General features: G+C 39.2%; 1 protein-coding gene and 1 pseudogene across 11 annotated transcripts in view; one reads left to right on the forward strand and one right to left on the reverse strand.

Moving 5' to 3' along the window:
* The window catches only part of MBTD1 (mbt domain containing 1), a 70,792-nt gene that overhangs the window by 42,803 nt on the left and 1,018 nt on the right, over positions 1-26,971 (reverse strand). For 5 of the 11 annotated variants that reach the window (XM_053654964.1, XM_053654974.1, XM_053654952.1 and 2 more), the window contains exons 2-4: positions 26,615-26,678; positions 22,904-23,001; positions 743-944 (exon numbers count right to left, since the gene is read on the reverse strand). In XM_053654964.1, the coding sequence (XP_053510939.1) occupies positions 743-896 (154 nt within the window). In that variant the 5' untranslated portion in view covers positions 897-944; positions 22,904-23,001; positions 26,615-26,678. Of the gene's footprint in view, positions 1-742; positions 945-12,484; positions 12,587-22,903; positions 23,002-26,614; positions 26,695-26,971 lie in introns of all 11 variants that reach the window. The other 6 variants (XM_053654967.1, XM_053654961.1, XM_053654970.1 and 3 more) reach the window with 5 other exon arrangements.
* Positions 14,166-17,186, forward strand: LOC119037445 (60S ribosomal protein L9-like; annotated as a pseudogene).

A 26,971-nucleotide genomic window follows, 5' to 3' on the forward strand; every position in this document is an offset into this window, starting at 1 on the left:
AAGGAGAGAATCCTAGAAGCAGCAAGAGTTAAGGGGACGGGCACCTACAAAGGAGTTCCAATCAGACTGTCAGAAATCAAGATTTCTCAAAAGACACCTTACAGGCAAGAAGGGGCTGGAAAAAAGTATTCCAATTCATGAAAGGCAAGGACCTACATCCAAAATTGCTCTATTCAGCAAAGCTCTCATTTAAAATGGAAGGGTAGATAAAGTGCTTCCCAGATAAGGTCAAGTTCAGAGTTCATCACCAAGCCTTTACTATATGAAATGGTAAAGAGACTTATCTAACAAAAAGAAGATAAAAAATATGAACGGTGAAAGGACAGCAAACTCACAGTTATTAACAACCACGCCTAAAACAAAAGCAAACTAAGTGGACAGCTAGATCAGGAGCAGACCCACAGAAATGGAGATCCCATGGAGGGTTAACAACAGGGAAGTGGGAGGAGGAGAGGGGGGGAGAAGGTACAGAGAATAAGTAGCACAGACAGTAGGTAGAAAACAGACAGGGGGAAGGTAAGACTAGTATGGGAAATGTAGAAGCTAAAGAACTTGTGACACATGGACATGAACTAAAGAGGGGGAATGTGGGTGGGAAGGGGTATGAAGGGTGAGGGGAGTGAAGGGGGGGGAATGGGACAATTGTAATGGCATAATCAATAAAATATATTCAACAAATATATACAATAAAAAACAAAATACAAAGCTGTTAAAGGTGAAGGCTGAGCTCTTTATCACTCACCCATGCCAGATTTGCCATCTGGGTATGTGTAGACTTGTCCATTGTTTTTAATAATCGGGAGATTAGAAGGTAAAGGAGCAACTTCTTCTTCACTCTCCTCAGAGCTGGAGCTGCTACTTGTGTCCTCACTGCAGCTATCATAACCGTCAAACATCCCGAACGCGTCTCTTCTCTTCTGCTCGGATCGTGAAGAATGTTCAATCTTAAACGTAGAAGAAATTAATAACACATGACACAGACCTCATATATACCCCCTACAAGACCTTAGTTCAAATTCTGGTAAATGAGATTTGAAAACCAAAAATCTGGCCCTGAGAAATGATCATTTTACTTTTTAATGGAAAGCTGAATGTTTGTGTTAAAATGGAGTCCTCCACTTCTGAGGCATGAATTTATTAGCTACAATGTTAGCTAATAAGAATATCAATAATGATAGTAAGAGTACTGACTGAAGCAGATCACCCTGTAGTTCTAGTTTCGCCATAACCCAGGTGTGCCACTTCTCTATAAGAGATTAGATCACGTGATTAAAAAAGCTTGTACTGAAATACACGTAACAGATGATTTCTTAATTTGCCTTTCATCTCTAAAACTGCAAATGTCTAACCAGCAATGTTCAACTAGTATGCCATGGAATTTTTAAAACATGCAATACCTGTTTTATCAGGGCACTGACTTCTTTACCCTTCAACTGTTCAACAAAAAAATGACAACAGCCACCACAACAATGGCTGTCCAGCATGAATGCCCTAACTTGAACCATAAATGTATAGGCCATATAACAGAACTGCACCTTACTGGTCACGGTATGTGATAAGGTCGTGTCTGACTGGTTAACTCTGGGTACCAGAAATTCTTATATACAGGTGCAGGCACTTGATTTTTAAAAAAGTAATTTTGGAGCAAAAAGGGTAGGTAATTACTTTTTTTGGGGGGGAGAGTAAATCAACAAAAATTATATCTATTTTGTTTTGTCAGATTAGCAAAAAATATAATGTCCTTTTTGGTGTGCTGCAGAATCTAGTAATTAATTTACATGTGCTATGAGATGAAAAGGGTTGAAAGCCACTAATCTAGACTATAATACTTTAGAACATCCAGGAAATATATAAATGCTTTTTAAAAAAACTAGTGCTAAGAGTTCTGAAAGGATTGAGACTTTAAAGTATCAGGAACAATTTTTAGATGGTAGCCATTTCAAAAATTAGAGAAGATAACATTTCTACATATGAAATTCTGTTTCATTTTTTAAAACATAAACAATGGTTTATAAAAACCCAATTATCTCATGCAAAATATATTTCCTTTTCAAAGGAAAAGCATGAAGACACAGTATCTTCTGGAACTCATATGTTCCTCCAAAAAATCATTCACTCCAAAAAATCGTTCACTCAAGCCACGAAAATAGCCCCCAAAATGAATACACCTCTACTGAAACCTTTCCTGAAATAAATTCTAAAACTTCAAGTTTGGTAAGAAAATCAAAAGAAAATATAATAGAAAAAAATATTTGAAATAAAAAAATAAAATCAAACCATCATTAAACACGTAGTGAGTTATAAGTATTATCAACAGAAGGCTCTTTAGAGTTGGCACATATCTTTATTCTTTTGCTTTTTTTTTTTACTTTTTATTTTAATTGTTGTTCAAGTAGTTTTCTGCCTTCCCCCCCATCCCAGCCCCGCCCACCCCAGCACTCCCCACCTCCCTCCCATCCCCACCCCCAGTTTTTGTCCATGTGTCCTTTATACTTGTTCCTGTAAACCCTTCTGTTTTCCCCCTGAAATGCCCTCCCGTCTCCCCTCTGGTAACTGTCAGCCTGTTCTCAACTTCAGTGGCTATGGTTATATTTTGCTTGTTTGTTTCTACTGATTAGGTTCCTGTTAAAGGTGACATCATATGGTATTTGTCTTTCACTGCCTGTCTTATTTCCCTTAGCATAATGCTTTCCAGTTCCATCCATGCTGTCACAAAGGGTGGGAGCTCCTTCTTTCTTTCTGCTGCATAGAATTCCATTGTGTAAATGTTCCATAGTTTTTGGATCCATTCATTTACTGATGGGCACCTAGGCTGCTTCCAGCACTTGGCCATTGTAAACTGCTGCTATAAACATTGGGGTACATAGGTTCTTTTGGATTGGTGTTTCAGGGTTCTTAGGATATACTCCTAGCAGTGGAATTGCTGGGTCAAAAGGCAGTTCCATTTTTAGTTTTCTGAGGAAATTCCATTCTGTTTTCCACAGTGGCTGCCCCAGTCTGCAATCCCACCAACAGTGCACTAGGGTTCCCTTTTCTCCACAACCTCTCCAACTATTCTTTCGCTTTAATTAATATTTTTTATATCACCTTATAGTTCTTGCACGATTTCTTTTCTGGCTAGCTTAAGTTAACAAGACCAACGACAAAGCTGAAATCTGTTGTCTAAATCCTGACAATATAAAACCATCCAAATGCATTCCAGTTTTATTGAATAAACTGTCATCTTCAAGTATTTAGCATTAAACATCTGCACTGAATGGAAAACTGATTTTCACTTATATCAGGTGTAACTACGAAAACCACAAAACCAATTTCTCAATGTGAACAATGGAAATATTTTATATCCAAGTCAACACTCTTTTACAAAGTTCCTCGGGAGTCTCTACACATGTTCCAATGATGCCACAATCTCTCTCTTTTTTTAGTATTCTTCTTCTAGAAGTCTCATTTAGTCCTAATTAAAACAAAAGCAAACAATATCCAATTTTTTTGTGGTCACTTTAGATTATTCCATCTCCAACAGTTTTCCCTAGCTTGATTACCCATTTCATTTAGTAGATTTGGTTCTGAATAACTTTTCAAGTGTTTCTTTAAATTAAATCTATCTTCAGAAAATCAATATCTACTACCACTAGGAGATTTCAAAAGGAATAAAGGCAATTCCAAAAGAAAAGCCTAACAAGATGGCAGGGAATGGGACAGTCCTTGTTTAGGTAAAGGATGATGTTAAGAACAGAGAATTCTGAAAGACCTAGAGTTGACACTTATTTTTTCCATTTACTAGTTGTGAACTTGGTCAAGTTGCGAGATTACTCCTTATTCATGCAACATTCAACAACTACTTATCAAGTGTTTGTGTGTCTCACAGTGACAGGCTAAATAAAGACAGCAGACAAGATCCCTGGTTCTCACAAAGGCAACAGCCTACTGGTGGGGGAAATCTAAGCAAGGCCGTTTGATGACAGAGGAACTAAGGCAGGGCAGACAACTGAGACCTGGTGGTCAGAAAGGACCGTAGGATAGAAAGGGCAGCCATTTAAATGTCTGCTATTGCAATGTTCTAGGCAAAGGAAGGAGCCAGGCGAAGGCTTTCAGAGTGGAACGTATTTGGCACACGGGAAGCCTAGTGTGGTTGGGGCTCAGTGTGAAGAGGTGTGGGAGATGAGGTGGGGGGAGAATGGAGTGGCCACATGAGGGGAGCCCTTGAAAGCCATTAGGAAATATTTATCACAGTGACTGGAATACACACCTAATAAATACTGGCTAGAATTCTAATTTCTAATAAATGTGTACAGTCTACCAGCATGCAGAGACGACCTTTTATATCTGTTGTTTTCATACAGGCTTGCCCACTTTACAGCCAGCTTGGCTGGCAGCTAATACGTATTTATTAACCCTTATGCCAGCACATCTATTTTGACTCTATTTCTCAGAGAATATAAGCCTGAAATTTCGGGGAGTCAATGATTATGATTTTGTTTCAATAATTACAGGTTATTAAACATTAAAAAAAGTACTATGGTTAAATATATTTGGGAAATTTTCCTTAGTTCAAGCCTTTAGTATGCTTATGAACATTATGATAAAGAGAGATATATAGTGTGCAGTGCTTCCCAAAGAATCTTCAAGGACCCATGTTCTAGAGATGTGCTCTCTGACCTTTTCAAGGTCCCAGCACACACACAGAAAATGATTATCTATACAACACAAGGAGAATATGACCCCGCATGCACCCAGGCTGAGGCCTCTGATTATCCCAAATACTTCAGGAGTGAATATCCTGACATACACAAAATCTAGGGCAGGCTAGTTGAGAAGCTGTATTCCAGCTGGGATACTAATGTTGCTCGATCACTATTTTTCCTTAGATTAGAATACTAGTTAACTATATAAACCGCAATCAACTTATCCTACATGAAACTTACCATTTACTTGCTGTCGGGAGCTTAAGAGGAAAGGAAACTCCTGCATCAAACCAAAACCCCCAAGGGGCTGCAACTTCGATGAAAGTGAGTGGGGGGAAAATCTGACTACATGCTAAGGGGACCTAAAGGGAGCCTTTTCAGCCTATGCTCCGGGTACAGCGGGTTCTCTGGGATTATGTAATAATCGTAGCCTGCCCTCCTATGTCTGAGGTCATAATTTACCATCCCCTACAGTCAAGAAATCAAAAGAGTTCCAGGATACTAGTACCCCTCGACACCTAGCAGAAGCAACCCTAAATTACCTCAGAAAATAATCACCTGTAACTCAGGCCTTTTACCATCCCCGCAGACTTAGTACATGTTCAAATATCAACCACATGATATACAATCCACCACAAGCACACATCAGGAAAAAGAGACCAGGAATCGTAAAATCAGGCACTGAAACCGCCAGAAACAGAACATAAAATAATCACAGAAGAACTAAGAAGTAATAAAAATATTATTGAAAAATTAGCAAAGGAATAAAAAGCAATCTGCCGTATTTAAAAAGAACCAAATGTAATTTCTGTAAATAAAAAAATATAACCAGTACATTTTAAAATACCAAAACACCTTAATAGATAAGATAAACAGGAGATTTCAGCGATTAGACATGGCTGGAAAAAAACTGGGAAATATGAGGTAAACATTAAGAAAATACCCAAAACACTGCAAAGAAAAACAGAAACAAGGAACACAAGAGGTTAAAAGAGCATAGACTACAATGACTAATAAATGTCTAATAAGGCCCTGGTTGCTGTGGCTCAGTGGATTAAGCACTGGCCTGCGAACCAAAGGGTGCTGGTTGAATTCCTAGTCAGGGCGCATGCCTGGGTTGCGGGCCAGGTCCCCAGTAGGGGGTGCTCGAGAGGCAACCACACACTGATGTTTCTCTCTCTCCCTTTCCCTCTGTCTAAAAATAAGTAAATAAAATCTTTAAAAAACGTCTAATAAGTATTCTCAAAGGAGGGACTTCCGGTCAAGATGGAGGCAGAGCTGCGGAAACAGGCAGAGAGAAGGGAAGATGTGGTGTGGTGCAGAGAGGCGGGAGAACGCATGATCCCACATTCACTTACGGTGGATAAAAATCGGGAGTGATTCCTTAGAAACGAGTGATCCCAGACCCAGGCCAGACTGCACAGCTCAGGGCAGATAAATCCCCGTAACTACTAGCTATAAAAACCAGGAGTTTGGGGTGGTGGAAAAAAATGGCTTTTCAAGAGACTCAGCTTAAGGGGCCCACACAGACTTAGAACGTATGCAAAACTCACCCACTCTGGGATTCACCACAAGGGCAACAGCTGGAAGGGCTCCAGTCACATTTGGGAAGTGGGTGAAGTGACCGGAAACAGGGGACTGCCGGGAAACCTCCAGAAGCCACGCGGCGTAACTGTCCCCTCTCTGAGCCCTCCCCCAACACAGAGACACAAAGCTGTGAAGCTGCTTGCCCAACCCTGGTGATTACCTAAGGCTCCGCCCCACACAATTTATAGGTGCCTTTTCTGCAACAGGCCACGCTACTAAAATGGAGTCAAAGCAGCTCTAATACACATAAACAAACACAAGGAGGCTGCCAAATTGAGAAGGCAAAGAAATAGGCCCAAATGAAAACAGAACCCCAGAAAAAGAACTAACCAAAACAGAGATAACCAACCTATCAGATGCAGAGTTCAAAACACTGATGAGAAAACACAGTATGCTCAAAGAACTTGAGTACAACAAAATTAAAAAGACCCAGGAAGAAATGAAGGTTACACTAAAGCAAACCATCACAGATGGGGATGAAGCTGGGATTCAAATAAACAATTTAGAACATAAGGAAGAAATAAGCGTTCAACCAGAACAGCAGGAAGAAAAAAGAACCAACCAACCAACCAACCAACCAACCAACCAACCAAACGAGGACACTATAAGGACCCTCTGGGACATCTCCAAATGTACCAACCACCGATTCATAAGGTTGTCAGAAGAAGAGGAAGAGCAAGAAATTGATAACTTATTTAAAAACATATGGGGGGGGGCACCTCCCTAATCTGGTGAAGGAAGCAGACATACAAATCCAGGAAGCAGAGTCCCAAACAATTTGGACCCAAAGAGGACCACACCAAGACATAATTAAAGTCCCAAAGGTTAAAGGTAAGAGAGAATCTTAAACACAGCAAGAGAAAAGCAGATAGTTATCTACAAAGGAGTTCCCATAAGACTGACAACTACTTTCTCAAAAGAAACTCTGTAAGGGACTAGCAAGAAGCATTCAAAGTGATGAAAAGCAAGGACCTAAGAGCAAGATGACTCTATCAAGCAAAGCTGTCGTTTAGAATGGAAGGGCAGATAAAGGGCTTCCCAGAGAAGTTAAGCTAAAGGAGTTCATCATCAATAAGCCATTATTACATGAAATGTTAAATGGACCTACTTAAGAAAATGAAGATCAGAACTATGAACATTAAAATGGCAACAAATTCACAACTATCAACAACTGAATCTAAAAATAAACAAACTAAGCAAACAGGCAGAACAGGAGCAGAATTGTAGACATGGAGATGATTTGGAGGGTTATCAGCTGGGCGGGGGAAGGGGGAGAATGGGGGGGAAAGGCATAGGGATTTAGAAGCATAATTGGGTAGGTACAGAATAAACAGGGGATGCTAAGAACAGTATAGGAGATGGAGAAGCCAAAGAACTTTTATGCATGATCCATGGACATGAGCTAAGAGGGCGAGGACTGCTGCAGGGAAGGTGGTCTCAAGAGGAGGGGTACAAAGAGGGGAAAAATTGGGACAACTGTAATAGCAAAATCAATAAAATACATTAAAAAAAGAACTCTCAAAGGAGAGCTTAAGGAGAATGGAGTAAGGTTGAATGAGAGACTGGCTGAAAATTTTGCAAAATAATGAAGGTACAATTCACAGATAAAACTACAATATATATGAAGCACAATGAAAAGATATCCACATCTAAACATATCATATTACAACTGCAGGAATCAGAGATTTAAAACTAACCTACCACCACAGTGAATCTCACTGGTGAACGTGTCCAAGTCAGGTTATGCAGTCCACACAGCTCCTTAGTAACTAACCACTAAGTCAGGTTAGGTGGCAAGGACCACTAATCGCTTGAGAAAGGCTTCTAAGAATGTGAAAGACCAAAATAAACCTTCAGGAAAAGAAGAAATCTAAGGATTCTGTTTTTGGGGGAGTAAAACTTCAAAAAATGAAATTAATTCATCAGAGACATAAGAATAGGATACCACTAGTGATTAGTGAACAAAGTAGATCTTGCAATTTAAGAATAGAGGAGGAAAAATAATAAATTCAATAAATGGACAGTAAAATCAAGGAAAAATTGTTCAAAAAAGCAAGTATGTGTGTATATATATATATATACACGAGACAAAAACTACATAATAAAAGAGAAAAGATATAATTCAGAAGATCCAAAATCCGAAGAACAGAGATACTGAAGAAAGACAAAGCAGATAGTGGTCAAGTTATTTAAAGGGACAACAACAACAAAAAACATCCAAGATCAAGACAGTTTCAATATTGAGACTATGCAAACCCAGCTTAATGACTTAAAATCTACACCAAGGTACATCAAAATAAAATTACAGAACTCTGACATTAAAGATACTAAAAAGCTTCAAGAGAAACACTATGCCACATAAAAAGAGAAGGAAACTGGGAAATCAGTGGGCTTTCAATGGTGAGATGAATAAAAGTAGTGTCTTTAAACTTGTAAAGGAAAAAATAATCTTAAAACAGAAAATTTATATTCAAAGATTCAAGTGAAAATCAATGAAATAAAAAACAAAATGACAGGTATTAAAAAGTTAAGAATATTCGTAACAACCTCGTGCTAATAAATTTCACAACATAGATGAAATGGCAAATTTCTTGAAAGACACAAAGCCAAACCTGACACAGAGAAGAACAAATTACCTCAACAGGTAGAAAAACCGTATTTATAGTTAAAACCTTACACAAATTATTTGGAATACTTCCACACAGCTTTCCTAAAATAAAATTTCATTGTGTACTCGAGGCTTTCACATGATCAGATCCAGGCTGTACATCCCCAGGTGAAACACTACACAACTGATGCTCTTTCTCAGGTAGCAAAGCTACATTACCTCATGTTTATCTGCCTCTTATTGGTGATGTTAAGTTTAAAGACTTGGTCTAGGTGTGACCTGGCTCTCCTTCCCATTTCCCCTCTTTTAATAAGGAATCTATGGGGAGACATTTAAAGACTATGCAAGTATTTGGATAAAAAATTCCACCCCAGTTTTTTGCATATGAAGATTCTTGCCCAATCTTTATGATTTTCCATCCCCAGAATTCCTTCCACATTTATCAATTGGCACCCTTGTGTAAGAAATATACTTATTCTTCCTATATGGATACCAATTCACTGATTCCAATGTTTCAGTAGCTTGTAATTCATCATTGCCCTGAATTACCTGAGGGGTCAAATTGTCCCAAATCTGGCCAGTGAGAACCCCATCAAGCTGACTCCTGTGTCAGTTGGGCATGTTCCTGTCATTTTTTTAAAAAACAATTTCTTACTTTGATATAACATGATAGTTCAGGCTTATCTGACATTCATGTTCCTGTTCCAGCCCTGGAATCAACCGCTTCTCCCAAGACACTTGGTTTCTTCTAGTGGGGAATGATATTAGAAATAAAGATCTAGCCCTGGCTAGATAGCTCAATTGGCTAAAACATCCTTCAGATACGCCAAGGTTGTGGGCTTGATTCCTGGTCAGGGCACATACAGGAATCAACCAATGAATGCATAAATAAAAGAAAAAACAAATTAATGTTTCTCCCCTCCCCCTTCTCCCTGCCAAAAGGAACTAGTTGCTGTGTCTGTCAAATTTATTCAGAGATGTGCAAAATAGCTGCATAATTTTTTCAATCTCCTCTGTATTGCTATTTTCCCCTTGTCATCTTATTTTGTATATTTGTTCTCTTTTCTCCCTTGATTAAAGTAGCCAGTGATATAGTTTATGAAATGTTCCTCACTGAATCATTTTGACAGTTTTCCTGTTAACTCATTAATCTTATTTCCTTTGTGTTTTCCTTTCGTAGTAGGAACTTACTTTTCATTTTTATTATGTTAAAGTAACTAGGTTTGGTTTAAGATGAAGCAGCTTATGATAAATCACACATCAGCAAACCCAAACTTTGTAACTAAGTTTCTACGCTCCAGTCTCTTAGAAAAGGCAGGCCAAGGTCAACCTATCAGCATTTATCTGCTCAGCACAAGTTACCTGATCCAGCTCTAAGAGTTCCCTTTCCTCTATTAAGGGACGTAACACCTGCTTTAACCAATCAGCAAATGCCCAATTTAACTTCCTTGTTCCTGGCTCACTTTGGCCTACACAAATCTATCTTTGGAGCTCTTTTCTGAGAGACTGGATGCTAAGCAATTTATTAATTATTGATTAAAGCCAGGAAGATCTTTAAAATTTACTGTTAAATTTTGTTTAAAATTCAACGGGTGTGTAAGACTATAAATTTCCCACTGCTTTTAATGTATTCCCTAGGTGCAGAAACAGTATTTCATTACCATTTTTGAGAAACCCTGTAATTTGTATTTCCCTTTAACCTCAAAGTTAAGGTTTTCTTTTTTAAAATTAAGGCATAATTTTTAATACATTGTCAAGATGCAGAACTTTCCTGTCACTTTAAAAGAGCTACCTCATGACCTTCCCAGCCTATCCCTCTCCTCTCCCTAGAAGAGTTCTAGCACCATGGGTTAAATTTTGTACGTTTTGTTAGTATTTAAGGTTCTATATACGGGGGACAAAATTGTACTGACACTTTTATAGGTAATTTTACTCAGCATAGTCTTTGAGATTTATCCATGTTACTGCATGTGTAAACAGTTTGTTAGTTTTTATTGCTGAGTAATCAAAACTTTACAACTATATATATAGTTTAAATATGTCCTGGCTGGTGTAGCTCAGTAGATTGAGCGCGGGCCTGCGAACCAGAGGATTGCGGTTTGATTCCCAGTCAGGGCACATGCCTGGGTTGTAGGCCAGTTCCCAGCAGGGGTGCACAAAAGGCAACCATACATTGATGTTTCTCTCCCTCTCTCCTTCCCTTCCCCTCTAAAGATAAATAAAATCTTTAAAAAAATTATAGTTTAAATACGTATAGTTTATAGTTATATATATATAGTTTATATATAAAACTATGTAACTTTATCAAGATATATTTATCCACTCTCCACTTGGATTTGACTACAATAAAGTTGCTAACATTCTGGTACATCCATGCTCATTTAATGTTGCCGATAGGTTTTTGGAAACTGGGGCTTTAAGTGAAACTAAGTATAACAAAACCAATGTTATAAACATTGATATAAACAAGATTCAAATTCCTGTGGCTTATTTCTGGTCACAAAAACATCACCAAACTTCTGAAGACTCAAAACAATTCTAATAATTAACTTTGAAATAAATGTGAGCCATACATATATTAATGAGATTAACTTATTTCCAACCCACTATTCTAGTTCCGGGTGAAGTGTCTACAGTCCACCTGGCAGCTGCCATGCACAGGGCAGGAACCAAGTCCAGACAGGACGCCCTTCCACTGCAGGGCACACCCACACTCTGTGGCTATCAGACATGCCAATCCACCTGGGTGATGTGCAAACTCAGCAGGGAGTCAGTGTTTTTCCCCATCAATGGTACGAAACGATGTCATTCCAGGACCTGCTGTACAAGGGTTTCTAAATGACAAAAGGTTTCTAAATTTCAACAACTAAGTGCCCTTTTGCTTTTTGTTTTCTGTATGGGAACTACTGATATTTTCCTAATACATGAACGGTTTTTGAGAATACTGTTCGGAAGAAAGAATTTCCTTTATTATTACAGGATAGTGATGGATATACTTGAACATCTGCCTTCTTAAATTTAGATCTTGTACCCGATTTTTTTGTCCATTACACCAATGTTGTGCCGTTAAAGTCTTCTATTTTTAGTGTTTCCTTCTATTGTGTTTTTAGTTTCTGCTTTATACAAGATTGTTGCTGATTCCTTTGGTATATATTTGTAACTTACCACCTTTGCTGAGAAGTGTGGATTTTAGCATTATAAACTGTCCTCCTGTCTTGTTCAATGCTTTTGGGTTTTACTTGTACTTTTGGTTACCAGCATTACCCACTACTGCTTTCTTACTGTTTTACCTGCCTGGTATAAATTTGTCCATCTTAGTTTTAAGAACCTTTATACATAATCACGTTGAGTTTTGGTTTCTGAGCCCCTTTGAAAAATTTTTTTAATTGGTGAGACAATCCTCACTGACAGGACCACCATGTTTGATTTCAACTGTCATATTATTTAGTTGTAATTTGGTTCCAGACCAACATATAACACAAATACTGCAAAGAAGCGAGTCACATAAATTTTTTGATTTCCCAGTATCTGTAGGTTTTGTTTACAATATACTGTAGTCTATTAAGTGTATAACAGCATTACATCTAAAACACAATGTACATACCTTAATTAGATACTTTATTGCTAAATAATGTTAACCATCATCTGAGCCGTCAGTGAGTGGCAATCTTTTAGCTGGTGGAAGGTCTTGTCTCAGTGTTGATGGCTGTTGAGAGATCAGGGGGTGGTTGCTGAAGGCAGTGGTGGCCGTGGCATTTTCTTCATTTTAAAAAAATTATCTTTTATTAATTATGCTATTACAGTTGTCCTGATTTTACCCCCTTTGCTCCCCTCCACCCAGCACAGCCCCCCGAATTCAGGTAATTCCCCCCTCTTGTTCATGTTCACCAGTCATGAGTGTAAGTTCTTTGACTACTCCTTTTCCTACCCTGTACTTTACATCCCCCCAAGGCTATTCAGTAACCACCTATTTCTTAGTCCCCTGACCTCTTCACTCATTCTCCCACAGCAACCCTTCCCCCATCTCTTTATCCTTCTTCTTTGGCACTGTACTATGATGTGTCTTGGTGCGGGCCTCTTTGCGTCCTTCTTGTTTGGGACTCTGTGCTTCCTGGACTTGCATGTCTACTTCCTTCACCAAATTAGGGAAGTTTTCTTTCATTACTTTTGCAAATAGATTTCCAGTTTTTTGCTCTTCCAGTTTCTTTGCTCAGCATCTCTATGAGCAAATTGCTAAATTGAAGTTGGATTGTTTAAAGTTGCCCCGCATCCTGCTTACACAATTTTTGGATTCTCTTTTCCTCTTGGTTGTTTTTTTGCATCCTTATGTTCCAAATCAATGATTTCATTCTTGGCTTCATCCATTCTGTTTCCCTGTAAAATGTTCTTTGTTTCAATTAGCGTGTCCTTCATTTCTGACTGGATATTTTTTATGATGCTGAGGTCCTAAGTTCCTTGAGCATTCTTATAAAGTGTTTTGAGCTCTGCATCTGGTAGATTGCTTATCTCCCTTTCGCTTAGCTCTTTCTAGTTTTGTCATTTCATTTGGGCCGCGTTTGTCTCGTTTCAGCAGTCTGTTTCTGTGTGTCAGGTAGAGATGCTATGACTCCTGTCTTGGTAGTGTGGCCTGATGCAGTGCTTGTCCTGCAGGGTCCAGTGGCACAGCCTCCCCTATCACTCAAGCTGGGAAGTCAAGGTGTGCCCTTTGTGTGGACTGAGTTCACCCTCCTCTTGTAGTTGAGCTTTGGTTGCTCTTGGCAGACCAACGGGAAGGACTTAGCCAGGTCATTCAGCTGTAAGGACTGGCTGTGACCACTGACCGCCAACCTCTGCCCTCTATGGAGGATCAGTTGTGCAGTAGCAGGGTGGTGGTGCTCCAGTGTGGTCTGTAGCTGTTCAATGGGTGCACTGGCCCTGGGGTTTCCCCGGGTGGGGCAGGCCAAGATCAGCCCCCACCTATGTTTTGCCTGGGGCCACCCTGCCTGAGTTACAAAGCAATCTGAGATGGCTGGTACTTGTGCTGGCCTTGGAGATGCCTAGGTGAAGCCAAGCTGTGAATCTAGGCTGGCTGCTGCTAGTGAGGAGCTGGGGGCAGCTCTCCACTGAAGCCACCTGTTACTTGTTTGTTCATATGAAAAAGCAGCTTGGGTGGGCCTCTGCTGAGTTGGGTGGGGCAGGGTCTCTGGGGATCTTCAAGGCAGGTCATACTGTTGGCCAGATTGATGGAACCTTCGACACTGTACCTGTCTGCTGGCTCTGTGGGAGTAAGGACCAGAAAACAGACAATGGTTCCGCTTGCCTTGATGACAAACAGCTCAGCCTCCCTCTGCACACCACTGGTGCCCCTCAAGCCGCCTGCCTGGCTCTGGATCCCAGAGGGAGTGAGTCTGTGTATGGGTTCTTTAAGAGAAACTAATTGGGGCTCCAGCAGTTTCTTCCATCAACTCAATCCCTGCTGGTGTTTGCAGCCAGAAGTTGTGGGGACTTATCTTCCAGGCGCTGGAACCCTGAGACGAGGGGCCTGGTGTGGGGCTGGGACACCTCACTCCTGAGCTATCCCTCCTGAAGTTCATCCACCCCACGTGGATGTGGTACCAGCCCATTCTGCGCCTGTGCCCCTCCTACCAGTCTGGATGGATGTGGTTTCTTTAATTCCATAGTTGTAAGGCTTCCATTCAACTCGATTTATGACGGTTCTGAGTGATAGTTGTTCTACATTTTAATTGTAATTTTGTGGTGGTGCAAAGAAGCGGGTCATGTCTGCCTATGCTGCCATCCTGGACCAGAGTCTTTGTGGCAATTTCTTAAAGTAAGACACTGATGAAGTTGCCACATCGTTGACTCTTACCTTCACAGACCTTCTCTGTAGTGTGCGATGCTGTTTGATAGCATTTACCCACAGAGTGTCTTTGAAAACTGGACTCGGTCCTCTCAAACCTTACTGCTTTTCATTATGTTCATGAAATATTCTAAATCCTTTAGTCGTTTCAACATTGATATTCTATTATAATTGCCCCACTGCTCCCCGCCCTCCTCCGCCCAGCCCAACAGGTGCTCCCAGTCAATCCCCACACCGCTGTCGTGTCCATGGGTCATTCACGTGTATTCTAGTCCTTTCCCCTCCTTTCCACCTTTATCCCATTCTTCTCCCCTCTGACCACTGTCAGTCTGTTCCATGTTTCTGCTTCTATTTTGCTTGATAGTTTATTTTGCTCATTAGATCCCTCTTATAAGTAAGACCACACGGAATCTGTTTTTTCACCAACTGGCTTATTTCACTTGGCACAATAGTTTCCACTTTCATCCACGCTGTCACAAAAGGTGGGCATTTCTTCTTTCTTTGTGCTGCATAGTATTCCATTGTGTAAATGTACCACAGTTTTTTGATCCACTCATCTACTGATGGGCACTTAGGCTGTTTCCAGCACTTGGCCATTGTAAACTGCTGCTATAAACATTGGGGTGCATACATTCTTTTGAATCAGTTTCAGGATTCTTAGGGCATATTCTTAGCAGTGGAATCGATGGGTCAAAAGGCAGTTCCATATAAAATTTTTTTTTAAAAGGAGATTCCATACTGTTTTTCACACTGGCCGCACCAGTCTGCAATCCCACCAACAGTGCACAAGGGTTCCCTTTTTCCACATCCTCACCAGCACTTGTTTATTGATTTATTAATGATGGCCATTCTGACAGGTGTGAGGTAGTATCTCATTGTTATTTTAACTTGCATCTCTCTGATGGCTAGTGATGTTGAGCACATTTTCATATGTCTGTGGGCCCTCTGTAGGTCCTCCTTGGAGAAATATCTATTCAGGTCCCAGGCTATGGCAACTATAGCCTTATGAAATGTATTTTTAAATAATAAGACTTGAATGTCAACCTTGCTGTACATTTCCATCAAAACTCTTGGGCAACCAGGTGCACTGCCAACAAGCAGTAACATTTTGGAAGGAATCTTTTTTCCTGAGCAATAAATCACAACAGCAGGTTTAAAATACTTAGTAATCCATGTTGTTAACAGATGTGGTGTCATCCACGCTTTGCTGTTCCATTTATAGAGCACAGATCGAATAGATTTAGCATAATTCTAAGGGACCTATGACTTAGACAATGGCAAATGAGAACTGGCTTCAACCTAAAGTCTCCAGCTGCATTAGTCCCTAACGAGAGCGCCAGCCTGTCCTTTGAAGTTAGGTATTGAGTTGTATTGGGTTTGCTGTCTTGTATGGGCATAATTCCTGGTACCCCAAAAGAATGGTAATTGTTTTGATAATAATAATGTGACGGAGACACAAAACGGGCAAATGCTGTTGGAAAAATGGCGCCAATAAGCTTGCTCAGTGCAGGGTTGCTACAAACCTTCCACTTGTAAAAACAATGTAGTTATTTGTGAAGCACAACAAAGTGCAAGAAAACGAAGTGCAAGAGGCTCCAAGAGGCTAAGCAACTTGTATGCCTGTACCTTTTAGAGTATACCAGGTATATTTTTGTTACCTAACCTTTTCTTTCAGTTTCAGATGGTATCTCCTGCATCATTCCTAATAGCTCACCTATATTCATTAATCTTATTCTAGTTTTTCCTCTTCCTTCCCTTTCCCCTCAGCTAATTTTTTAGCTGCATTCTTTCTCAAGAACATGTAACATGTAGGTACTATTCTTCTACTTATGTCCCTACTCTTGGTTTTAACCTTAGCTCAAAAAGATAAATGGAACTTTTTTTTTTTTTTTTGCTGCATCTACTATGAGAATGAAGAGCATTCTCAGCAGACTGTTGACATTCCAGAAAATGTCAACATCACTCTGAAGGCATGCACAGTTATTGCGAAGGGCCCCAGGGGCAGCCTGTGGAAGAACCTCAATCACACCGATGTAGAACTCAGTCTCCTTGGGAAAAAAAGAAGAGACTTTGGGTTGAAGAATGGAGGGAAACAGAAAGGAGTTGGCTACCTTCCACACACTCTAGTCATGCACCCAACAGGATCAAGGGTGTTACAGTGGTCTTCAGTTACAGGCTGATGTCTATGTACACTCACTTCCCCATCAACATGGATATTCAGAATGGTTCTCTTGTTGAAATTCAAAATTTCTTGAGCAAAGAAATACATCTGCAGAGTTCCCATGAGGTCTGGTGTTGTTTGGTTGGTATCTCAAGCCCAGAAAGATGAGTTAATCCTTGAAGAAAATGCCACTGAACTTGTATAAAATTTAGCTGCTTTGATTCAACAAGCTAAAACAGTTAAAAACAAGGATATTAGAAAATTTGGGGGATGTTATCTATTTCTGAAAAAGGAATAGTTCAGTAGGCTGATGAGTAAGATCCAAGTGGTCCAGCTACCAAAACGGCATGATGCCACGATTCCTCATATTTATTTGGAAATGAATGAATGAATGAATGAATGAAATATTCTCCATTGCAGTCTTCTTGCAGAAAATTTCCTAAACATTTCTACCTGTTCAAGCTCAGCCCTTATTATTTCCTCAGGAAGGGCTAGTGAGTACAATAGTCCAAGTTCTTGGCACATTCAAGATTGTTTTCCTCCAGTCTTGACACTTGATGAACAGTTGACTGAAGAGAAAACCACTGGTTAGCACTTCCTTTCCTCGTGCTGCTCTACTGTTGTCTTGCTTTGTATGTTGCTGTTGAGAAATCTGGTAGCAGTCTAACTGCCCTTGTAAACCATGTCATCTTTCGCCTAGAATCCCTGGGAATTTGTATCTTTAAATATTAGGAAATATCCTAGATTCTGGTAGGAAAGTTCAATGTACAGATTTAGATCTTTTATTTCCAGAGTTTTCTTGGATGATAGTTTTCAATATTGTAATATTTTCCCCCCTTGAGGTACAGTAATTACACACATTAGACTTTTGGGGTCCACTTTCCATTTAAACTGCTACGTTAAAAAAATTAATTTAGCTCTGGTTGGTGTGGCTCAGTAGGTTGAGTGCTGGCCTGTGAACCAAAGGGTTGCTGGTTGATTCCCAGGGCACATGCCTGAGTCGTGGGCTGGGTTCCTGGTTAGGGGCGCACAAGGGGCAGCCATACAGACTTTTCTCTCCCTCTTTTTCCTTCCCACTCTCTAAAAATAAATACATAAAACTTAAAGAAATAATTAAAAAATCTCATTTCGTGGATTTTCCTGCTTTCCTTCAATGTTTATTTTATTCATATTTGAATATATTATCCCGGTATCACTTTGTCTTACCCTTCTTTTTTTCCTCTAACTGTATTTCTTCCTGTTTTTTTATCCTTTCCATACTAGTTTTAGATTTCTAATTCAAGGTTCTTTTTTCCCTCTCCATCAGTTTAAATGCTTTGATTCACACTTTTTTTTCTCTTACAGTTCTCTATGGATATGGTCCATTCTTTCTCTTTCAACTCACTTCATGGTTAGAGTTCCTAGTTCACAAATATATTTTAAAGTTTGCTTTCTCCTTCATTTTCCTGAAGCATTGTTAATTTTTCCCCTCTTCTTTCTCTTCATTGCCATTTCTCCAAGTCTCCATGTCTTCACCCCTTCCCTACAAAACAGTGCTTGTAATTTAAGGCTACCAATTCTGGCAGTTAAGTTTTAAGCTCTTCTCTGTGGTTATAAAAGAGAGCTGAGAACTATCAACTGTCAAATGTGTATTCAGTATTTTGGAACTTAGTGTTGGAATTTTCTCTTTTGGAAGCAGTATTTTGTATTTCATCTAAGTCTTCCATTCCCCTAAACTCTTCCAGTGAACCTGTTAAGCCTTCCCTCCCCCACCCTTCATGCCCACAGGGATGAGCAGAGGGAGCTCTTAGAATCTGATTTATTTCTCTACGTAGAGGTTATTTGAAGGTTGTGATAATCTGTTTCTTAATAAAGCTGAAAGCATGGGTAGTGTGTCATTTATATGTTCCTTTTGTTGGTTTTATAGGTTTATAGGAAGGTGGGTGGGAAAATTGGATCAGGCCAGACCTGGAAGTCTACACATGCATATTTAAACAGTATATTAGAATATATTATCTTAGAAATACTGCTTTTGTCAATTTCTGAAACACTTCACCTGTGATCTATATAGTTTTCCAGAGTAAGCCATCTTCATTTACATCTAATCTGGTTCAGAAATACAGTTTGCTCTATAGGAGTTTATTTGTAATTTCTATAACCTTTGTGAGGCACAGTCTATGCACTTAATGTATAGTGATGTACTTAATCCTTACAATTATTATTACTCCCATTTTACAGATGAGAAAGTGGAGGCTCCAAGAGGCTAAGCAGCTTGTTCAAGGTCATATAGCTAAAATGAACACTAGCAATATGAGTCAAAGGAATAATCTTAAATATGGGTCAAATTTTAACTGCTTTTCTCTTTTTTTCTTAATTATGGTTCTGTTAGCTAACTTCTGTAAGCTTTGAAAACAAGCATCTAATACAATTGTTTCACATAACATGCCTTTCTGAACACTTTGCTCTTCAACATAAAACTGAAAAATTATGTTAGCAACTGACCTTGACTATAAGGGGATAAAATGACTGCAGGTGGGGGGAACCTCCCCTAATATTTGGGCATATATGGTTACTCTTCATCCATCACAGAAAAAAGTAAAAAAAAGAGAATCTAAAACTCATACAATGAGTAATAGAAAATTAACATTGAGAACCCTGGAGATAGATACTAGACGAAAAAGCTAAAAGAACTGAAAGTACAATAGCTATCTCATGAGAACTGAACTGGAAGGAAGACTGCTGCAAGGGATACTTCTGCTGGCAGTGCTTTTATCCTTGTTCAACGCTGTACTAACAAATGCATGCCTTTTACAAAATAAAGTTAGTTTTTATGAGGTATAAACTACTGTTTAAAAATTCATTAAACTCATAAAAATTGAGAGATTGATGACATCTGACATAGGCAAACTGGTGTAGGAAGGCAAATTCATGGCATCTTTTTCAAACACAATTTGACATTACTTAAAAAACCTTAAAAAAGATTATGTCTTTTGACCATGCAATTCGACTTTTAGGAATCTGTCCTTCAGACAAGAATCTATGTGGCACCCTGACTGGTGTGGCTCAGTCAATCGGGTGCTGGCTGGCCTGTGAACCAAAAGGTTGTTTGATTCCTGGTCAGGGCACATGCCTGGGTTGTAGGCTGGGTCCCCAGTTGGGGGCGTGCAAGAGGCAACCAATTGATGTAATCCTCCCTTTCGTCCTCCCCCACTCTCTAAAGATAAATACGTAAAATCTTTTTAAAAAAGAATCTACGTAGAAGGATTTCTTGAAGCAATAATGTAAGAGTGAAAAACTGGAGGTGATCTAACCATCAGCAGGAGAATGATTAGCACGAGGTAAAATAGTGAGTGAAAACGTAAACTGCCCTGGATGGTGTGGCTCAGTGACTGAGCACCAGTGTGAGAACCACAGGGTCACCAGTTTGATTCTCAGTCAGGCCACATGCCCGGGTTGTGGGCCAGGTCCCCAGTGGGGGGGGTATGCAAGAGGCAACCACATACTGATGTTTCTCTCCCTCTTTCTCCTTCCATTCTCCTCTCTAAAAATAAACTCTTTGAAAAAATGTAAATTGTGAAGTATTTAAGGTGCGACTCATTTTTTATTAAAAGAAATAACATATGCTGGCATACACACAGATTAATATACCTATGGTTGTTTATATATGCAGTTAGATCCCAAAAGAAACAGCTAAACTCTTTACAGGGTAAGAATGGGATAGTAGAATGATTTAAACATTTTTATATTTTTCATTTTTTTAAATAGCAAATATATAACACTTCTGTAAAGAGAAGTAGAACAAAAAAAGAGGCTTTTATAGTGGCAAAATGTAAGGAGTCACAAATCAGTAGAATTTCATTTTTATCTCTGTGACGCCCTGATGAACCTTCCTCCCTATAAAATCTAGAAAGTAATTAGAATGTACAACCCTTAACTTTTAGTATAATCAGGCAAAAGTTCCAATGAAAGTATCAACTTTGCCTTGGCCAGTGTGGTTCAGTTGGTTGGGTGAAGTCCCGTACACCGAAAGGTCGCAGTTTTGATTCTTGGTCAGGGCACATGGGTAGGTTCCCAGTTCAATCCCTAGTCCAGGTGTATATGAGAGACAACCAACTGATGTTTTTCCTCCCTCTCTCTCCCCCTCCCTTCCCCTCTTTCTAAACCAATAAGCATGTTCTTAATAGATACTTCTCCAAGGAGGACATACAGATGGCCCACAGACATATGAAAACATGCTCAACATCACTAGCCATTACAGAGATACAAGTTAAAACCACAATGAGGTACCACTTCATACCAGTCAGAATGGTCATCATTAACAAATCAACAAACAACAAATGTTGGGGAGGATGTGGAGAAAAGGGAACCCCAGTCCACTGTTGGTGGGACTGCAGACTGGTGCAGCCACTGTGGAAAACAGTACGGAATTTCCTCAAAAAATTAAAAATGAAACTGCCTTTTGACCCAACAATTCCACTGCTGGGAATATGCCCTAAGAATCCTGACACACCAATTCAAAAGAACTTATGCACCCCAATGATCACAGTAGTGTTATTTACAATAGCCCAGATTGGAAACAGCCTAATTCCCTGCCAGTAGATGAAAGGATAAAAATCCTGTAGTACATTTACACAATGGCATCCTACATAGCAATAAAAAAGGAAAGAATCCTTACCTTTTATGACAGCGTAGATGGAAGTGGAGACTACTATGCTAAGTGAAATAAGCCAGGTGGCAAAAGACAAACACCACATGAGCTTACTTTACTTGTAGGTGGAATATAATGAACAAAATAAACTAACGAGCAAAATAGAACCAGAGGCACAGAAACATGGAACAGATTGACAGCTGCAAGTGGGGAAGAGGAAGGCAGACACTGGTTGAGAGAAGGTTAAGGGATCAGTTTCCTTAAACAATATTGATCAACAACTGGGGAGTGTCTGTGGGAGTTGGGGGAAAGCTGAGTGGAAGGGGGCAAAGAGGAAAAAATTTGGACAACTGTAACAGCATAAACAATAAAACATTTTTTTAAAAAACAGCATATCCTTGGGTGAGGATTAAAAAATAATGATAATATGCCCTGACTGGTATGGTTCAGTGGACTGAGTGCTGGCTTGTGAACCAAAGGGTCGCTAGTTCAAATCCTAGTCAGGAAACATGCCTGGTTTGGGGGCCATATCCCTAGTGGGGGGGGTGCATGGGAGGCAACCACACATTAATCATTAATGTTCCCCTCATTCTTTTTCTGTCCTTTACCCTTTCTCTATAGAAGTATATAAAATCTTTAAAATAAACAAATAAATGCAAACACATATAAATACACAATCAAGTAGTAACAGCATACTTTTGATAATGAATAGACTTATCAAAAGGTAACAACTCTCCAATATCCAAACCGATAGGGTAACACACATTATTTTAAAAGTTTTATATCTAGTTGTGAAATGTAAGTTTTCTACACCCTTAAATTTCAAAGTTGTATGTGTGATCTTACAAAATTCAAAATAAAAACGAACAGATACACTATGATGAATGGGCTCAGTAGGAGCTAAAGAGCTACTTGGCTCTTACTGGTTTCTTCCTCATTCCACCACAGGATGGAAAACACAGTCTAGCATAGTGATACCATTCACTGGCCTGAACAGTATGTCGTCATTCTTTCTGAGCTTGCTATTGGGAGGAAAATAAATGGTAAAGATTTGGGGTTACTGGGGTTTTGTTTCCCATGAGTTCAATGTGAAAGAAAGAATAAACTCAGGTCAATAATACAATCATAAGGAAATGGAAAACAGTAATATCCTGAATAACCTACCTAGAGAAACTGAAAAGTACCCAGGGAATGGTAAGAGAGGTCAATATATTATATAACTATATTCTAAGATTTAATGTAACAGTGAGCAAAAGGAAGTTATTCTTTAATCTATAAGAAAGACAAATTTCTACTGCTTTGGGTTCTGGTTTTATTACTTATATGACTATTTTGGATATAACAATTACTTGGGTCTCAGTTGCCCTCTTTTCTAAATAAGGAAAACACCACTTACCACACAGGAAGGATGTATGATATAATAAATAATTCACATGAATGGGCTTTCAGTTCTTCAGAAGAAAGCTATGAATCCTTAAGTATGAACCTGAAAAGCTATTAAAAATAAGATGATCATGTCAAAATTAAGCCTGAAATACAACAGCCTAGATTCTACCCAAATAACAGAATTCATACACTTGCAGCTGTAATGCAAATGTACAATCAAACAGCATCACTTTAATTAACATTAATATAGCAAAGTAGGTTAAACAGGTTATTTGGCATATTAATGTAAAATGATGGTATTTCTCTTGGTGTTTACCATTTAAAAATATATTTAGGGCTAGCTGCTCAAAAGATATACAATCATTGAATAGTAATAACCATGGGGTATTAACAATGACAATTGAAATAGGCTTAAACACCTATGTGTACACAGGTTATTTCTCTGGTATATAAAGTTTTGAAGTCTGAAATTAAAGTAATAGGTGGTATTACCTAATACTTATTGAACAATTTATACAAGTCTTTATGCTAAGCACCAGAAATACAAAAAGTGCTAGGTTTAAAATACCCTATGACTAGACTACAAACTATGGCCAAAAAGTGGAGAGAAGAAGAAATTACTATTATGTATTAATTAAGGACTAATGTATACAATTAGTTCTATAAGAATGAAGTAGGGATTGGATGATATAATGAAAGGGAAAAAGAAAAGGAATCCTGGGAAGATCACATTTAAATTAGAATTTATAGCAGGTTACACTTTCTTATACAGTGGCCACCACATCTGATTGGAGGTTTAAGGAAACCTTGGGAGGCAGAGAGGAAGGGCCGATACTCAAAAGAGATTAGGCAGCAGGCCTAAGATCACAGGTCAGGAGGTGGCAGAGCCAGAGCCAAGCCAGTCTGTGAACTCTGTCCAGAGCTCACTTCTACTACGCTAAATGATCAATACTAAAGTGAGAACTAGAAAGGAGCTCAGAAATCTTCTAAAGCAGCGTTTCCTTAGCCAATGTGATAAAAAATTTTCTGGAACATGCATTAAAAACAGAGATTTTTTAATCTATAGACCTACTGAATAACAATATCCAGGAGAGAGGTTTTGTATTTTCACAAGAACTCTTAAGAGATGATTCTAGAGACTAGCTGGGCTCAGAAAATACTGTTGCACACCTCTATGTCCAACATGGTAGGTGTGTGGCTATTTAAATTGACTTTGACTACATCAATAAAACATAAAATTTGGTTCTTCAGTCACATTAACTATCTTTTAAGTTCTTAATAGCTGCACGTGGCTAGCAATTACCATACAGGGCAGCACAGGTATAGGGCATTTCCATTACTGCAGAAAAGTCCCACTTGACAACGCTGATTCTAGACCAACCCTCCAACTGTGAGTCTAAGGAAACTGAGGCACAGAATCTTCTCCAGGAAGCTAGAGGCAGAACTGAAACTCTAACCTACTCTGCCAATGCCCCTCGTATTATATCATTCCATCCCACCTCTAACTCAGAGTTTATTCAAATAGAATAATTTTCTTTCCACCGTTACTCATGGATTCCAGCAAAGTAATAAGAGAAATTCTAAATCTGTGGGGGAAAAGTAATCCTTAAAAAAAAAAAAAGTTTCATTAAAAAAATCACGATGAACTCTAAAGCAAATGACAATCTTTGTGTAAAATTAAAAGTAATTTTGGATAGTTAAAATATGTCCTAATGTTACAGGGCATAGTCTAGCTTGTTTTAACTATTTTAGGTCCTTCCTCTTCTACTGTCCTGGTGGTTTTTATCTTTCTTGGATTTGAAATCCTGAAACTAATGATACACTTCAATGATAATGGTATCAATTATAATTACTGTAAAATTATAAATGTGGAACGGTTAAATCTTATTTAGCAAACATTTCAGGGATGAAAAATTGAGAAATAAGGAGCAACGAACAGTGACTTGTCTAATTTTACAATGTGGTCACTCAAACCACAGAGCACTCTGTGGTTTAGGGTACTTATACCTTAATACATTGTTTTCATTTCTAAACTATACTTTTACATTTGACTACTTGCATCGTGTTTTAAAACAACTGAAATGATTTTAACTTCCAATGTAACTAAGGAACTAGAAGCACCTGAACATCTATTAAGGTTCAGACACTAATTAGGTTAACATATAGCCAATCATAAAAAAGATTGCAATGCCTTCTCTAAAATAAAACCAGTTGTTCCTGTCTAGTATGTTTAGAATGCAAATCGCCCCAAAGTCAGTCAACTCAAGTCATGACAGTTCACGTTTGAAGCAAGCAGGAAATAACTTGAAGCTCTGTATTACAGTATTTAAAACTTTAAAGACAGAATTACACAGCTCTCTTAACTCTTTTTAGTATCTAGTATCCATTTCCATGTTAAATTCCAGGGGCTAAATTTAGAGGAAATTCTGTATGTCCAAGTTTATGTAAAATTAAAAATTCGATGGTCAATAAACATGCCCCAAATAAGATACTTATAAACTGATACTTATTTAAGACACTTTTGCCATAATTTGCAAGGCACCCAGAAGCCTGAGATGGAGTTCTATATAAATAGAAGCAATTTGTTATTCAGAGGAGGTGGTGTAAAAAGACTGCTATTTTCTTTCCAAACACTCTTTGGTATTGGGGTAAACAAACTAAAAAACATACAGTCTGAGCACACTAGAGCAGAGCAAAAGGGGGGAGAAAAAATATCTGTGCTCTAACATTTTAAACAGGGGACTAAAAGTATAAAATGGAATTTATTCTCTGGCTTTCAGACCAGACTTATTACTTCTACATTTTATCTGTTATGTCTTTACTCCCACTTTCCCACATTAGAATAAGGAAATCATGTGCCCTCAAGATTCTTAAGCCAACAAAACTACTTTTGGTGGCAGTATAGCTCACCAAACGAAGAACATTAGAAAAATGCTTAAGTGACAGACAACAGTAGAAACTGAACTCTCGACTACCAAAGTGCTAATGTAAAGAGCATTAAAAATAATTCAAACTCTAAGCAAGTATTAAAAGTGATGCAAAAGTTCCTAATCTCATAAAAAGTTGGGGGGAAAAAAAGCACACAAAAATGAAAACATTGTGTAGGAGGGGCCCTGGGAAGGAAGAGCAGCGTGAAAGGAACACCGGAGTCAAAAGGAGGGGAGGAAAGGTGTCTTTTGGTCATCCCTCTACTAGGAGATGCTTCTAACAGCTTCAGTACTTTTCCCAAGAGGCAATTTTAAGCCTTTGGGAAGGTGATTTAGGCAACGAGCTTTGAGACAGGACAACCTGAGAGATGATGCCAAAATTTCTAACTTCAAAAAGATGCCCTGGTGAGAGAAAACAGCCATGAAATTCCCAGGCTTCCTGAAGAAAAAGATCAACCATTCTCAGGGATATAAACCAGCGCATCTGAAACTGACCCAGCCGAGTTTTCTCAGCTGGCCCTCACTCTCTCTCTCAAACCCTCCTCCCTCCACTTCCCTGCTGTTCTTTCCTGGCACACAAAATATAGGCCAATGAGCGGTGGGTGGGTGAGGAGGATGTGAGAGAAAATTTGAGAAGTAAAAAAAGGGAGCAACTTAACAAGGACATGAATGAGACTACCGGGTCTAATAAGGGCAGTCAACAATCAGAACTGCTGAAAAACGGAACGGGCTTTCCTGGGCAGCGGTGAACGCTCAGAGTTTGTAGGGGTTTAAGCAGAGACCAGACTACCTACCACTTGTCACAGAGGCTGCGGAGAGGACGGCTGCTTTGGGTGACCTCTAATGTCTCTTCCGACTCTGAAACGTTAGGATTCTTATTTCACAAAAGAGAACGCAAAGGTCAGAGAAGCCCACCGACTTAGAACCCTTTAAAACTAAAGCAGTCTCGGCGGTTGCTTCCCAAACACCACTCCCACCTCTCCCTCCCACACGTGCCCACCCCGCCCCCTTTCAATATTTCCACCTCCACGTGCGAAATGCCTCGCGGCACTTGCCCCAAAAGGGAGAGGCGCCCTGCCCAGCAAGGCACCTCAGCTGTGCCCCCCTGGGGCAAGTGAGGACTCCTCTCCCACCCTAGGCAGCTGAAAAAG

This window comes from Artibeus jamaicensis, unplaced genomic scaffold, assembly GCF_021234435.1.
Source record: "Artibeus jamaicensis isolate MK-2021 breed Jamaican fruit bat unplaced genomic scaffold, CSHL_Jam_final contig_1998, whole genome shotgun sequence".
Lineage (NCBI taxonomy): Eukaryota > Metazoa > Chordata > Mammalia > Chiroptera > Phyllostomidae > Artibeus > Artibeus jamaicensis.